The 17,500-nt window shown below is 41.9% G+C and overlaps 1 protein-coding gene across 1 annotated transcript in view; it reads right to left on the bottom strand.

Moving 5' to 3' along the window:
* Nucleotides 1-1,195: 1,195 nt before the first annotated feature.
* Nucleotides 1,196-17,500, bottom strand: part of LOC138032679 (uromodulin-like) — a 33,128-nt gene continuing 16,823 nt past the window's right edge. The window contains exons 2-7 of the mRNA XM_068880385.1: nt 15,287-15,642; nt 14,388-14,537; nt 13,003-13,125; nt 12,251-12,373; nt 7,703-7,837; nt 1,196-3,083 (exon numbers count right to left, since the gene is read on the bottom strand). Coding sequence (XP_068736486.1) covers nt 2,716-3,083; nt 7,703-7,837; nt 12,251-12,373; nt 13,003-13,125; nt 14,388-14,537; nt 15,287-15,605 — 1,218 coding nt within the window. The 5' untranslated portion in view covers nt 15,606-15,642 and the 3' untranslated portion in view covers nt 1,196-2,715. The remainder of the gene's footprint in view (nt 3,084-7,702; nt 7,838-12,250; nt 12,374-13,002; nt 13,126-14,387; nt 14,538-15,286; nt 15,643-17,500) is intronic.

Here is a 17,500-nt window from a genome sequence, read left to right as displayed (position 1 = left end):
ATGATGCTCGACGGAACAGAAGGCTCTTGGGACAAAGGAATAGGCAGGGACGGCGATTCAACAGGCGAAAAGAGGCACTGAGACGATTGCGTAGTTTGTGATGACTGAGAGAACTGTGTAGACTGAGAAGACTGCGAGGGCTGTGTGGAGGGCTGCTTTGGGGTGTTCTGGGACAGTGACGGTGACGGTGACGGTGATGATTGCGATGAGAGGAAAACACAGGAAGGTGTAGGAGGTACATCAGGAGAAGACTACGAAGGAGGCTGTGAAGGAGGAACATCAGGTAAAGACTGCAATAAAGAGATTGAAGGAGGCGGGCCATCGGAAGAAGACTCATCAGAAGGAGGCTGCGGGAGAGACTATGACGGTCGAGACTCTGGAAGGGGAGCAGGAGCAGCATCATTATCACCAGTGGCAACTTTTTCAGGGCGCCGCCACCAAGATAATTTACAATCAATGGCGTATTAGCCGTCCTCTTTGCAAACACTGCACTTGCTTTTTTTTCTTCTTTACAGTCACTGAAGGTGTGGCCCAGTTGGTCACAGTTAAAGCATACCACGTTAGGGCACACTTTTGCGACATGATCGGGATGATGGTACTTTCTGCAAGTAGGAACCTGTCTCTCGTGTTTGACTCTCAGAAGCTTCCTGCCGAAGCGTAGGAAGGATGGAATCGACTCAGATAGCTCCATTCTAACAACGCCATGTTCCATTATTGATGCCCTCATAGTCCTGTAGATTACATCTGCGGAAACCGAGGAACGATGGGCCAGTGCTTCATCACAAAGCTCGAAGGGAGTATCATACACGACAACAAAGGTAAACGTAGAAGATGAATTACGATGACGATGGATAAAAGAAGATTTACGAAGGAAGAGATCACGGTACTCACTGCTGGAAAACTTCACGGAAAGAAAGCCATTAGGATTACGTTGGAGACATCTGACCGCAGCAGCACGGATACCACTGTTCTTTAGATCGGCAGACACTTGAGATAAAGAAGTGTCCTTGTCGGAAAGAGAAAAATGTTCCGTACATGGTCGCTCGGGCAAAATGTTCAGCTGATGGATAGAATCATTTTCTGCGTCAGTAATTAAGACGTTCAGCATTCTTCATTATGTAATCAACGCGGGATTGACTAGACACACTGGAGTGTCGACGACGCCCAGCTATTTGGGCATAAGACGGGATACCAGCAATCTCCATGTTCTCCTCAGTTTAGGGAACGGTCCGGTCCTGGGATCGACAACATTACCTGCCATACTTTTTTTTTTTTTTTTTTGCTTTTTGTCGATTTACTTACATATGTACAGTGGACAAGGCAGAGGAAGCTCTGCTTGCCCTTACTTGACAATATTAAAGTTGAAATCTAAACTAGGTGAAAGTACAATATAATTATTGAAGGAAAACGTAATAGTAAAGGTAAAAATCTAAACTAGATGAAAGTACCGTATAATGTTAATAAAAAGCGAAAGCATTCTGCAGATACCTCGTCTGATTTACATTCCAAAATGCTAAAAGGGCAAAATTATATTATTAAAAGCGAGAAACTTAATTCGCAAACACTAGCGGAAAGCTATATAGAGTGCTATTTGTTTGCGCATTTCATTGTCTTATTTGTTAATTAATTTGCTAATTTTATTTTGTACTTTGATTCTGAATAGTTTGGATGTAGGAAGCGAGGGGCAAAGGGAATCAAGTGACCTCACCCGGGGGCCCGGGAACCTGCCCGTGCAAGGCTCGGCCGCCGGGTGTGGCCACTATGCCCCGTGTCCCTTCTTAGATGATTACACGTAGCTCATCGTTGTCTACACGGCAAAGGACATTCATATGTGCCCAGTTATGATAATTCACGTGGGGAGTAATGGGAGTGCGCCGCGGAGTTTGCGTGCGCACTTTTGTTTTGATTTTATTGATGATGGCCTGGGCGGAGGTGACCTTCTGTTCCAAAGTGCGAAGGTACCGCGCCGCCCAGAGCTCGTTAAGAGTAATGTTAAAGAGAACACGGGAAATGACATTGGATTTGGAGGACTGGCCATCCCGAGGAAGACCATGTCCAAAAAAAAAACTAAAGCGGGACTGAGACTTAAGGCTGTAGAGTAAAAAGAATTGACGCTTTGAAACACCCACGCCCACACCTGAGGTGCAATAGTGCACTCACAGAAGGCGTGAGAGAAAGATTCTTTGAGGCCACAGGAAGTGCAACGCTCGCTAACACGGAGCCGGCGCCATCGCTTCAGGAAAGCCCGGTTTTTAATCATTCCATGAGCCAAGCGTCACGCTATATCTGCTTCACAATTGGTACTCAGAGCCCCATATATTCCCGCTCAGATGCTACGCCAGAGTAGGGTGATATATAGCTTCCCCTCCCAAGCGAATATGCAAGGCAATCGCCGGAGAGAGGGGTTCACGTGTTTCGCGTAGTAGGTGCTTATACATTGTAACTAATTCTAATAGAACGTATGCACATGGCCTTACAGTTGTCATTTAAGTTTCGCAAACTAATTAACTTCAAGGAATTCCACTCATTTTCTACTAAAACAGGAGTAACTGCAAACCCTTTAGATCCCAGGAAATTAAGATGAACCTTAGCCCTAATCACGCAAGTGGGTTAAATAAAGCAAGAGAAAAATCACTGGTCAGCGAGGGAACAGTTTGTTTGGTCAAAAATGCATGATCGTTGATCTTCCTTTTGAATTAAGAGCGTTCGGTTCCTTCAGTCCGTGCTGCAGTAACGGAGATGACAACGATTAACAGATGAAGTACTATTGATGTAATAGAGGTAGTAACCACTGCAGTTTTGCACTTGAATATTGGTGGAGTATTCGCAACAACTCGCCTTCCAGTGAAAGCAGACCTGTCGTGTCACGTTGCCTTCGTGAGCCTGGGGATGAGCTCCGTTTAACCACCCAGGTGCGTTTGTCCCGCATCTGTTTTCAGGGACACACCAATTAGGCATTTTTGTTCCTGCGTTTCCTTGGAAGCGAAACCAAGCTGGCCCAAGTGTGCTGTCGCAAGAAAGAGGCGTTGCATCGTTTGTCACTTTTCTGTCAGCATTGCCCAGTACTTGGTAGTTTTTGCATTCTAAGCAAAACAAGGAACCGTCAATGAAATAATGGATTAAATTTTATGGTAGTTAAATCAGTGGCAACAGACGCGAAGACAAGTGACAGGAAATTATCGATTAATGCATTACCACCCTGAATGATATGATATTCTTAAACCAGCTGACCAGAAGAACACTTTGAAAAAAATAAATTGTTGGGGCTTCCCCGACCCCAGCCCCCTAAGTAAGCAATGTTGAGACTTGTGTGGATTTTTCAAGATTTTTCGTGAACAAAATAATAGTAAATTACCACCGCATCGTATCGGGAGCCCGTGACTAGGAGCGAACAACTCCCATACTAAGCCTGTGTCACAACATTCTACAGACCGATATATTTTAGACAAGAGAGTATGAAGGTAAAAGAGGTAATGCCTCATATTGGCCCTATTCCCATCGTAATCCCTCTTAAGTTATTTTTAGATCTCCTGCGAGATCCGGTATTCCCACGAGGGTTAACTGATAGCCAATTATATGTCCCCATCATTACTTTAAAATCAATTAAAATCATTGCGATAACATCTTGAAGCACCTTGCGATATGCAGTGAGTTCTTTAAAATTGCCTTCTGTATTCTGTTTAATGTCTTGCCAGCCTCCGTCTTCTCTGCAGTAAACTCTCTTATACTATTTCTCACGGTTTCTGAACAACCACCCAGTACATCTAACACGATATTGTGTTGCTCTAAGTCATATCCAGCGTGCTGTTGCCTTAGCTCGAACCGCAGCGGTGCGTATTTATTTGTCTTTTCTTCGCTCTTTCCCTCCCTGTTGGTTATCCAAGGACAGCTCATCTCCAATAGGTACACCTTCTTCTTCTCCTTGTTGATAACTCTTGCGTCGATCCTGTTGTTCCTGACTTCTACGTTCTCTGCGAACACTGGGACGTCCCAGTACGCCTTTCCGTTTTCATTCTCGTAAAGTGGCTTCGGTTGTTCCATCGAGCACCATGGTGGTATCGCTGTCACCATGTCCAGGTCTTTCAGCATCTCGTAAAATATAATTTTAAGTGCTGCATCATGACGTACAAGGGACTTTCATTGGGCCAGTTTACTGCACCCTGTAAGTACGTGTGCTTGGGTTTCTGGAACTTTGCTACACATCCGACACAGGACCTTCTGTCCCGTCTAAAGCCTTGTTTTGCTCTCTAGGTGGGTCTTCGTTGGTAACATTTGGTGATACAGCTCATTCACCCCAGCAATGATATGTGTGGGCGCTGCTTTCCAATCAGTCATCCAAGCAAAGCACTCCTCGCCAATCTCTTCGTCGTCCCATCTCTGGGTCAGCAGCCTTCCCTGCCATTGTTCTCCTCTCACCTCTTCTAAGCTTAATTGGAACATTTGTGTTCGTCGCTATATCTGTGATGACTGGTTGTGGGTAAACAAGGTGTAATCTTTACCCCAGCTCCAGTGCATACTTCTTGGCATCTTTAATAATCTTTTACCAGCGATCGTCGTCCTGTCTTTTCTCCTTTTTTCTTCGTGTTACTTCCATGTCGTGAACTTCGTTGATGTATAATCTCACGGCAGCCTTAATCTTCTCCTGCTTGTACTCTCGCTTTATACTCTTGAGTCCCCGCCCTCCTAGCTTCTTTGGTAGTTATATCATAGCTGTTGATCCTAGGGGGTTTTTACCTCCATTCTTTGAAATCACCTTTCTTAATTCACTGTCTAGCTTTTTTAATGCCATAATCGACCAACACTGGGTTGTCATTAAGTAGGTATGCACGGGCATTGCAAACTGGTTTGTTGCAACCATCTTGTTGTAATCAGATAGTGGGCTAGACCAAATCAATGATAATCTTTGTATATATGCCTTACCAACAATCTCTAACACTAAGGTATCATCCTGCTTGATGTTCTCCATGATTCCAAGGAAATTGTAATGTGATCCCTGCTTGAGGCTATCTACAGATTTCTCGTCTCCTACGCACATACTTTCTGTGTCCCATTTTACGTTACCCTTCTTCACATGTACCACTCAACACTTGCTTTCGTTCCAATGCAATCCAACATCCTTCATGCAAGACTTTACTTTCTTTGCCACTCTTCTCATTTTCTCTTCCGATGCAGCATAAAACGTGAGATCATCAATGTAAAGCAAGTGTGTGATCTTCTGCCCAATTGGCGTAGAGATTCTGTAGCCTTCCGTCGCACTCAGCATCCATGATATCGAGTTAATACAGAGAGTGAACAGTCTTGCGCAGAGTGCGTCTCTCTGGGGAAGAACTCTTTTGAACATAATCACTTCTGATGTTTCATAGCCTTTCTCGGTTCTTGCTAAGATCGTCTAGCAAAGCCAGAGTGAGAATTTGTGTAGTGAGAACTTTTCTATCAGCCATCGGTGATATACACTGTCGTAAGCTTTTCTTACATATACCCATGCCATGCTTACATTCCTCTTTCTACGCTTGCTGTCTTGGCACACCATCAGATCAATTAATAAGTTGTCAACAGTGCCCGCGCATCCCTTTTTAGCGCCTCACTGGTCTTCTTGCATGAGCCCACATTTGTTGAGATGTTCATTAGTGGGTTTCAGTAGGCACGAAGTATACTATTTTTAAAGATTATTCAAGCATGTTATGGGTCTATGGTTCTGGCTCGAAAACTCGCCTGGCTTTGGAATCAAGGAATATTTTCCTTCTGTAAATCAAAAAGGTATCTCACATTCGCTTCGTCCAATCTCTTGGAAGCTAGCAGCCACCCCCTGGTGTAGCTTCTCAGCCTTTTTCCACCAATAGTTGCCTATTTCTTCGGGCCACGGGGCGCTCCAGTTTCTTTTTTTGCCGATCACTTTATTCACTGCTCATAATCGTTGTTACACTCTTCTACACTTAATTCGGAATCACATTCATTTATGGCTTGTTCGATCTCTTCCAGCCACTTAGCCGATGCATCCCCAGTCCCGTCACTCTCCCATAGCTTTTTCCGCCTGCAGCTTGATCAATTTTCTCGAAAAGGTTAGTAGTATTACTTTGTTTCGCTTGCCTTTGTTGGAATTTAGGTCTTTCGTCATCTGCTTACTCAGAGATCATCTCTTAAAAACTGGAGTAAATCCTGCTCTGGTCCTTTTTAGATATAGTGTTGAGTTTTCTTGTCTCTTCGTTCTTCTTCCACCGTGCATACACTTTCTTCAATTGTCTTAACTTCGCTTTTTCCATCTCGATGGTATTCATCCGTTATTATTATTATCATTATCATTATCATTATCATTATCATTATCATTATCATTATCATTATCATTATCATTATCATTATCATTATCATTATCATTATCATTATCATTATCATTATCATTATCATTATCATTATCATTATCATTATCATTATCATTATCATTATCATTATCGTCATCGCTATGGTCATCGTTCTCATTATTATCTTGGCTGATTCCCTGCTTGTTAACTGCAGATAACGAGCACTTTCTCAAAATAGAGAAACAAGTGAACAAGCAGCCGCCTGCCGTTTCACCATTGCGTTCAATTCTTTCTTTGTACTCTGATTTCCCCTTAGGGATCCATTCGCCTGTCGCCTAACATGCCATCTTTCTTATGCACGAGCGCATTACACCTTTGTAAGTAACGTATTGTAAGGGTGTGGTGGCGAACAGTTGGTTGACGGAAAAGGCACAGAAAGAGAGAAGGAAGAGTGAGAAGAGAACACCGCTGAGAGTCATTAGTGGGAGCTGCGTGAATCAAAGACAAAACTCATTTGTCCGCAGCAGCAGGTGAAGCAGCAGTAGCAACGGTGCTTAGAATTTGGGCAGAAGTGTCGACCGAAAGGAATTCGAAGAGCTGAAAGGGAAAGTAACGGGAAGAGTTAATGCAAACGTGTGGATGAAATATGTCAAGGAACAGCCGATTGTTGTTTTGTTTGTTGGTGGGCTTGATTTGGAGAGGAACTTAAAGAACTCGAAACGAACTGAACTGTTTAGTATTGTAAATATACAAAGTAAAGTAATTAGTTTATTAGTGTTCTAATTTAAATATATTTAAGGCATTAGGTAGATTTAAGTAAGATTAGATATTAATTTAGAGTAAGTAGCTTTAGTAACTGTTATACTTGTAGTTAACTTATCTTAAATTAAAAGTCGTATGCGTTTTCTTAAAATTTATGGTTGCTTGTTGTGCGATTGTGGGAAGGGGTTTGGGTGTAGTTTTTTTTGTTTCATTAGCGTTGTGTTTCTATTACTGGGCCATCCGGACCCACGTCACAAGGAGGAAGACTACTGTAGTTCCAGCGGCAATTTTAGCAGACTCTGTTTACATCTGGAAAACTTGCAGTTCTGCTTACTGCTCGTGGATTAGACTCCTGTCACACCATTGAGTTCTCCGCGTGTCGCAAGGAACTTGTACGTAGTTTTAATGAATATCTTTTATTAATATATCATTATCATTATCATAACTATTTTTATTCTTATTGGTTTCGAATAAGAATTACAGAATCAGAAAGGGATATGAGACCCTAATGACGGACATAAAAGAAAAAAGAGATATGGGATACCAATTCTTCCACCCTCAATTTGATTATTGATCGGTTCCTTTGTTCACCTTTTTCAAATTAGCTAATATAATGACATCAATTGTTAATTTGGAATACTTGCCGTCTGGAATGCAGTAGCTCTGACCGTCTCCTCGGTAACCCAGCTTGCAGGTGCACTTATAGGACCCGAGAGTATTTAAGCAGAGAGCTTTTCCATTAATACAGTTGTCAGCACCACTGGTACACTCGTCGAAGTCTTATGGGAATAAGAAGAGATATGAAATTAGCAACAAGCAGAACAGTTCCAAATATGTCAGATACAGAATGAAATGCTGTGCGTCCGACCCTGTCAGCTTTCTTCATAAGTTCGACGCACGTAATACATACAGTTTGCTTTTTCCTTCAGGATGTTTCATTCATCCAATGGCCACGAATGTGAGAAAGCAAGTGTCTGAACGTAAGATGACATCATAAACTGGTCGTGGAGTAAATGATTGCTGGTTATGTTAAGTTTTACAGCGAGAAATTAAAGCTGCAAAGTATGTGTGCTCTTGACTTAAAATAGTCAGCAATGAAGAACATTTGAAATTAGGTGCGCTTTCAGCCAAATATAGGATCACAAATCCTAAAAATACATTATGGCAATCCGAATCTAGATCAGATCTAGATCATTAATTCGAATTCTTATCATTTATTTCGATACCGGGGTGGTTTTAAATCAAGTCTCGAGAAACCAAAGCAATTACGGGAGACGAAAAGACAACCAAATGAACTAATCACCAATGGCAGAGGGATTTCAGTTGAATAAAGAAATATTATTACGCGCTTGCGCTATCTTGACGCTTAGTGATTGGCAAAAAAAAAAGTTGCACTACAGTTTTCTTTCTTCTTCTTTTTTTTTTTAAAGTAGTGACAAGCATAGCATATAATATCAGTTACAAATGATCCGTAACATTTTTACTTGTAAACAGCTGCGGGGTGAGTTGCATGGAGACTAGGCCGCCCTTCCCACCCCCCCCCCCCCCCCCATCTCTGTTCACTTCCGTTTCTTTTTATGCATGCTCAATGAGACAAAAAGAACAGCCAGAATCGTCCCTCAAATTGATTCCCCCGGAGCTCTGTATCTCTCGCCACCTGCCACAAGATCACGGACTCTGGGATCGAGATTGTATTTCCTTGCTGGTCATTAAGAAGCCAGTGGGCATATGCTTATGAGGCCCGAATTGTAAACAATTGCGCAATATTCACGCTTAATAATTGACCTAAATAGTTGCACATTGCTTCTTTGAAAGTAGTGACAATCAAAGCATATAATATCAGCTCGATAGGTCTTAGCCATCGATCTTTCTTCAAATTCGATCTAATTGAAGCTTAAGGCAAATAATACCCCAGGCGCTTTAGGCGTTGTTGTTTTGTTAATTCATCGTATTGCTTACTGAGCCACGTGCAACGTGGCAAGCGCACTATGTATTTACCCAGATGCCTTTTCTCTGGTGATGTTGTTCCCGTTGCTGATAATCACCATCTTTGCTCTGATTGTGTTTTTGTTGTGACTACTTCGTTGACAGACATGGTGCCAGCGGTCACAGCAAATTCCTCGCCATAATACCGAAGAGTCTTGCCTCCCTACAAACTCGACAACTCACGTAGAACTAAACTCAACACTTAAGAAAAACACCCGCACGACAAACACAGTCCAAGATAAATTATGGCTGCTACTGCGCGTGCAAAGAAACAACGGTTTTCTGACCAAGAAGAAGACAGTAACTTCCTTTGAAAACTGGCGTCAGAGCCTCGTACACACACTGTCTTTAGCGGGACTTTTTGCCCCATTCCTCGAAACTTAGCGACATGGTTAAAGAAAACCATAACCATCCCTCTTCGTGGCTTCCCAGACGGCGGGGATTCAGTAACCGCGTCTCGCCGTCGCAACGCCCAACAAAAGGTAAGCATACTTGAGCTAATGCTAGGAAAGATCGCTAACTACCGCATGATTATCTCCACAAAAACTATTATCCAGAATTCAACTTCAATAGACTCCATCTGGTCAGCCATACACATGCATTTCTGCCTCGAAGCCCACGGGCACATTCACTTACCGACATACACCTCGAGCACGGCGAACGTCCAGCATATCTTTAACAAAGATTTATGGTCTTCAGAGAGGAAAGCCTCTTTTGCGCCAACAGCAGTCGTCACCATAGTGAGTCCATCACAGGGGATGAGGAGATAACCACTTCCTTGCAAAATGTCATCGTAATAGCCTGGTTACGACTTGTCCATCCAACCAAATTAACGCAAATCAAATGTTGGCTTTTGAGGAGAGGGGAAATCGGATTACCCGGAGAAAAACCTCTCGGTGCATAGTAGGGAGCCAATAAACTCAACCCACATACCCAAAGGGATTACTACACAACTGTGAACAAATACTCCAGGCCCTATCCACGCTCGACCTCAAGCTCGCCGCTCCCAAGACTAGTATCAGTCCCAAATCTACAATGATCTTGTGCTGGGTTTTGGAACTCTTGTACCCTTTAGGTGTCCCCTCATCGAATCACAACACTGATTTCTTGTAGCAAGCCCGAAACTGTTGGTCTTATTGGCATTATGGTTTATTGGCGCATACAAAGTGTTAGCTCGTGTCATACAATAGTGCTTTGCCTTACTTGCATCACTTGGCACTTCAGAGGCAGGGGCTTAAGAAGTAGATTAACTGGCCCTTTCATTACGTCCGGTTCTCTTTCCTCTAGCCGAATCATCACCCCCACCCCCCGCCCCCCCTTCCCGCCCTGACGACCAATTACGGATCATCACCGACCGTGCTGGTATGTCTCTAGGTATTGGTGCAGCACTGTACATGAACCGTGCCAATAAGCTTCTGCTACCGGGGTCCTTCAGCTCAAAACTCCGCTGTCGTAGACCCACCTGGCTCCCATGAAAGATAGAGGCATTATTCATTGCAACCTATACATCATCCAGTACATTAAACAGTCTGTAAAGGCTTTTGGAAAGCTCTGTCGAGGCGAGTATTCTTTAAGCCCGCGTGTTGCAAACGTTAAAGATATAAAACGTTATCTTAATGCTACCACAATTGCTTTGGATGGTGTACTTGTTGTTGAAGGCAATGAACCACCGGTGCCTACACGAGATTGCGTTATCTTTCCTCGCCACGTCCTCCAAGGCCTTTTGACCCGCTTTGCACATCCACCTTACTCACCCCACTAGCCAACAGCTGAAGTTGGTTACACAACAATACCTGTTCGCCCTCGATATGGATGTCAAAATGTCTGAGTGCTACAAAGTGCCTATAGATACCCCTCCCCCTCTGCCTCATCGCTCGAGCAGCAAACGCTTTGGCAACGACGCCGACGAAGATTAATTACTCCTCGCCCTCATCACCATCCCTATAGATACCGGCCGCTGCTTCCACTCCTGTGTGGCTTCGAATTCCGTAGCTGAACGCAGCTGATCTGTTGCCTGCACTCACCTTACCTCCTCTACCAGCCAGTCTTTTCGCCCCCTTTTTCACCAAATCCCGAAGACACCTGGACGGATACCAGGCAGACCAGGATGGCGCACTCAAATGGTCACTGCGCGATCGCGGCCCTCTACACTACCTTGAGAACTATGTACTGTCTTAGCATTTCCTCTCAAGGCCATGTCTTCTGTTGTTCTTGTGTTAATTCATCGTATTGCTTAGTGAGCCATATGCACCGTGGTAAGCGGACTCGGTATTTACTCAGAAACCGTCGTCCTGGTGACGTTGTGTTCGTTGTTGCTGGTCCGCCATTTTTTCTCGCCGGAATGGTGTTCCTGTTATGACTACTCTGTTGACTGGCGCAGTCGTAATTACAAGAGAAGGCGCAAATAAGTAAATGATCCTTCGGTTGTGACTCCTTAAAAGGGAGGCTCCACCACAGAGCATTGCATTCTGGTCGTAGGAGCGATGCATTATGGTAGAAAGTCATACACCTTTTTTCCAACATGGGGGACATTTTGATATATTTGTTTGTTTTTATTCAAATTAGCCATCGATGCCTCGTTATTAAGCTTAAAATTCAAAAGAATATTTTGCCTAGAATGAGGCATCAAGGTCTAATTTGAATAAAAACAAAAGAATATCTTAATGGCTGCCATTTTGGAAAAAGGTGTATAAATCCAAAGACATCAAGATTTGCACCCCTACATGTTTTAGCGTTCGACAAAGGGGAACATAGTTATCCTGTCGTTGGTGGAAGTCAGTCACGCGGGTATTGGTCGATGCAATGCGAATTCACATTTTGACGGCCGTGCTGGGATGCCATCTGTGTATTAGGAGAACTTTACCCCAAACTCATGCAAATACAATAAACACGAGTAGCTCTGGAAATGAGTGTTTGCCTTTGAAATTGGGAGACGGTATTTCATGTGCTCTTCGTTTTCGTGCGCGGCTAGCCTGTCCCAGTGCTCGACTAATTTCGTTGTGGTTTTACTATTTCCTTGCTAGTCTATAAGAAACCAATAGGCATATATGCTAATAAGACTCGAATTGTAAACAAATAATTGGCTATTATGATTAGTTATCGCGCTGTATGCATTTGTTCTGATTGGTCAGATTAATGTATTTAAATTGGTACTCCAAAAAAATGCAAAAATGAAGCAAGAAAACACTGTAGCAAACAACTTTTACCTCGGCAGCTCAAACCATTTCCGGTAAAACCCGTTTTACAGGTGCATTGAAAAGATGCGAATGTATTTTGACAGATGGCGTTAACATCACAGACTGGGGCGGAAGCCTTGCATTCGTCTGCGTCTGAAAAAAAAAAACCAAAAACAGCAAGCGCATCTATGATTCAAGAGGTTGTGTAAATTTGAAAGCTAGGCGCACTCCGTTTTTCCTTTTTATTATTATTATTTTTATTTTTATTTGTCATTTGTTTTTTCTCTTTTTTTTTTTTTATTGCATTAGAACAAAACACACACACTCTTCCAATCTCTAATTATTACTTACGTGGTCAAGTCTTTTCTTTGTTCGACCGGTTACATACACAGACCAAACAGCCCTCACAAGGTGCTGAATACTCGGATACTTATGTCATAAACTTAGGAAGGTAAGATGGAAAAAGCGAAATTATGGGATATCGAGATGATGTTCCTGTGTAGGGAGCTTATGCATTTTTTATTTTTTTTTTATAATAGAAAGAGAGCTTGTTTCTCTCTTTAGCTATTCGACGCTCCATTTCATAAACTGCTTTCACTTTTACCAAGATTATTGCACGTGCTGGTAAAACATTTTTGAGTTTACAGCTGTAAATGTATTGTTTCGAGAGCAATATGAGGTGATTATATAGAAGCGAGCCTTTAGTGGCCATGGTCGGGTGATACCAAAAATGACATCAGCCAAAAAGGAAGCAAGAAACCACTATAACAGACAACTTTTACCTCGGCAGCTCAAACCATTTCCGGTAAAACCAGTTTTACAAGTGCATTTAAAAAATGCCAACGTATTTTGGCAGATGGCGTTAACATCACAGACTGGGACGGAAGCATTGCATTCGTCTGCGTCTGAAAAAATAAACCCGAAAACAGCAGGCGCAAATATGATTCAAGAAGTTTATTTTATTTAATTTTATTAGCTTCGCCAACTTAATATTAAATATACACAAACAAAACAAAAGATGTAAATGGTACAATACAGTGAGGGACACCGCAACAGCTTCCGCCAATTACTGCGGGCCCGGAACGCATAAAAATGAAAAAAAGAAATACAATAAAACTTAAAGAGTAGTTAGTAGCAGCAATCAATGTTTCTTGTCAGATTACGGGCTTTGTTGCAACTTGTGAAGATAGACATGAATGATCGAGGATCTTCAGGGTCATTTGATTTACAGAGTGATTGCTTAAAGTAGCTGAGTATGTGTGCCTTGAATGAACTGAAAAAGATAGTTACGGAGGAAAGACCAATGCTATCAGCTAGAGTGTTCCATATTCTCATTATACGGATGAAAAGAAACCTCTGATATGTAGTTGCTTTGCATTATTGGGAAACAAATAGAATTGCATTAGTGTTGCTATTGGTTCTAATTGCTCTTGAGAGGGCGCGTCTAGTGTGGAGTACAGTAGGGTTAACCTTAACTAGCCCACTCACAGGTCTCTTATGTTTGGCTATTGTGAAAACACCCGCAATTATCCCATGGGATGTGCTTCTAAAACTGAAAAGATACGGGACAGGGTTAACTCAGAGGACTAATAATGGGCTCCTGTCATCAACGTCATCGTCATCTTCATCCTTGTCTTTGTCGTCGTCGACTTTGTCATCATCTTCGTGGTCATCTTCGTCGTCGTCGTAGTCGTCGTCGACGTTGTCGTCATCGACATCGTCGTGGTGATCATCATCGTCATCATCATCATCATCATAATCGTCATCTTTGTTGTCGTCGTCGTCGTCGTCGTCGTCGTCGTCGATGTTGTCGTCATTGTCATGGTAATCATCACCCTCATCATCGTCATCTTTATCGTCGTCGTCGCAGTCGTCGTCATCGCTGTGGTCATCAACATCCTTATCATCATCATCATCATCCTCGTCACCATCACCAAGTTTTTCTACCCAGCATTTTTCTCTCCTGCAACATCTCAACATTTAATGCTCATCTGATATAGGCTGATTTTGCTTTTAGTGTTCCACAATACTAAGATGGACATTTCTAATTCCGTGGTGCGAGCAAACTCGTGTCCCAATTCTTATTTTGTTCCACTCCCAGACCCACCGATTCAAATAAAAAATGCCTGGGTGCAAGGAAAATCTTAGATTGGCTCAAACAACACACCTCCTGTCAGCATGTCACAAGGAACCAACGCAGCTTGGCCTGGTTTGATTGAATCAAGCCAGTACTTGCCACTGACCACGCTGCCTCCTTCACTGGCTTTGATCTCGGAGCATGATTCAGCAGGTAACTCCTGGATGGAGCCCAGGGGAGCTGTAATTAGAGTTGCAAACAATGGTTCACATTCAAGTAAGTTGCACCTTGGTTGCATTCATAAAAAAAAGTGGGAACTCTTTCTCATTACAAATATAAAGAATAGCTGCTTTTTATCCGTGGATCGGAAGTGCAGTGTGGTATCTTCAATCCAGTTCAGGTATTTCACTTAAACATCATGAAAGAACAACGTGGAAAAAAACATGGTTAAAAACACCAAATGGCTACTTATGTCTAGAAATGTACGATCTGTTACCCGACGCATCCGATCCTGTTCAGTACTTTCTCCCAGTTTCCAACAGTATATTAAGGTAAGTGGTAGTGTCAGCGTTATTTTAAGGCTACAACAAATGGAGAGGGCATCCGGTTGGCTGTTTATAAAGCGAAGGAACTTCCGCCCACAAATCCAGCAAGTGGCCAGAGCGAGATACCCTTAGACTCCCATGTTCTAGAAATCGATGGGTAAGGTCACATTCTGATGAAACCTGGAAGTCAAAGGGTTAATTAAACATGGCGGCATCAAGATCCAGTGCACTTTAAACTGCACCATGACGCCTTCGTACGATATATTTTCCATTTTAAAGCCTCGTTCACCACATCTTTGGCACGATAAAGAACCCACACTTTATTCTCAAAGAGTACGGCATAGAGGTGCTCGAGATGTCCTCTGTCGTACATAGGGTAACTGGCCGAATTGGCAACTTAGCTTTATACTTACGGCAACTATTTATGCACCAAAATAACGATACCTCTTTCGCTAGGTCTTGTCACGTATATCCGATCTGTGTCTGGAACATAATTGTCTGGTCTCGCTTCCTTGGTGCGGCTATTTAACTCACACAAATTCCGGCTTATGACGTAATTGATGCTTTGACATCGGATGTTCGCGTTACATAACTGTCCGCAGGTCATCATGTTTGCAGTATTGCTTTCCTGAAACACGAATCCTCTTAACATCATACCATATGTAGAGTGTACACTTTTGCACTGCTGAGCGTCTGCGCAAAACACACGGCCACACACCAGAAATATGACTACTGTGACTTCAAAATGCAGGCTCTTGGTCATTTTTAAAGTCGCACTCAAGTCAGAGGACCAAAGGAAACTGCTAAAAAATGAATGGTAGAAGAATAGGTCTTAAATTAGACTCAAATTAGCTTAAATCAGTTTCAATAATTGCGAGATGATTTCTTATCCTAGGGATTGACTACATGCAAAATACTTTTGCACATAACGACAACGTTCAAAAAGATGTACACATTAATTTGGGCTGAAAAAGAGTTTTGTTTATTTGCGCAATGTTTACTGGGCAAAATTCATATATCACTGCGTGGTCAAACTATTTATCAACAGATTAGAGTATAGGAGAACGATTATGACTACCTTATTGTAGGAAATTAACAATGCACGTTGACAACGCGAAGAAAATTTACATTAAACTAAATTAACGCGAATTGTCAAAAGTTAGGTTTACATGCATTAAATTAACGCGAATTTCTCGATAAGCATCTTGCTTTACTTACTGCGATTGTCATAATTCTGTGAACTCGCACTTTACATTTCTGAACGCCAATCTGCGTTTTGGCTTTCGTTAATAAAACCTTCCAAGACAAGTCCATGGATTTTTCTATTTTTTTTTCTTTTTTACAGCCAAAAATTTTGTTTTGAAGCCTACTAGACCCTATCAATTCAAAAGATCTTTCAAAGCCTCAGTTTGTTGCAGTAACACGAATTTGCTGCACTTAAAAAATCTCAACATACCTATGTCTCATGGAGAAAAAGAAGCATTTACAGTAGTTAGCTTTTAGGATTGCTCAAATGGATCTAGTGAGGAACTAATAAGGTTTTGTAATGAAATAAAGGTGCTTTAAAATAACGATGTTGTAAAATAGCGTGCATTAAATTTACATCAACATTAATTAAGATACATTAAATTAACGCGAATTTTGTAAAATCACGTTAATAAAAGTGCGTTGTTAATTTCCTATAATAAGGTACGAGTTTTCAGTACTGGGAATGCGCATTACACTCTAGTAAGCATTGTTTCCTGTTTCTCTTGGGACTGACAATGGTCCCAAGAGAAAACAAGAAAAAAACGCTTATTCAAAATTCGGGTGGACAAACAAAGGATGTATAGTGTTTTCCGCTTCAGCCAATGTTATATTATTTTTCCTGACTAATGGGCAGGTGATATAGCTCCTTTTGATCGTCCATCAGAAGTCGTTCATTACGTCATTGTTATTGGCGTCCCTAGAGGTTTGTTGAAAACGTCCAATTCTTCACTCAGTTTCAATTAATTGGAGGTTATTAATACAAATGCTGACTTTACATTTTCAAACAACGTTCTTGTCATGTACTCATAGGATCCCTGGATTAGCGTTGTTTAGCTAGTCTTCATAAAAAAATATCGTATAACCCGTCACAGAACTGAAATCCATTAGTTAAAAAAAAGCCTTTTAGGGGGTCCAAAAATTGCTAAAATGCATTGCTGAGATCATCTGAGCCCTCAACCAACTCTTTTGATAATAGAAAATAATATATAAACAAAGCTGTCTGACTTTAACGCCAACAATAAGTTTTATTAAATTTTCGATTCGAATATTGCGTGTCTACGCGTTTAGAATATAATGGAAAATTTCCATTCGCGCTTGTTGGATATCAGACTGGTTATAGGCAATTCGACGCCATGCGGCTCTTTGGCTATAATAGCCATCATATCCAACGCGCGAGAAAATTGCGAAAAATCGCAAAAATCGCAGAACTCTCAAAAGCTAGAGAAAACAAGTCCCCCAAAAGTGTTGCGATTTTTGCGATTTTAGCGAAAATTTCAAAAAATCGCAAAAATCGCAAAACTCTCAAAAGCTAGAGAAGGCAAGTCCCCCAAAAGTGTTGCGATTTTTGGGATTTTAGCGAAAATTGCGAAAATTGTGAAAAATCGCAAAAATCGCGGAACACTGAAAAGA

This window comes from Montipora capricornis, chromosome 14, assembly GCF_036669925.1.
Source record: "Montipora capricornis isolate CH-2021 chromosome 14, ASM3666992v2, whole genome shotgun sequence".
NCBI classification, from domain to species: Eukaryota; Metazoa; Cnidaria; class Anthozoa; order Scleractinia; family Acroporidae; genus Montipora; species Montipora capricornis.
Note: the sequence above shows the minus strand (reverse complement) of the source record. Positions and strands in the feature narration are given on the sequence as shown.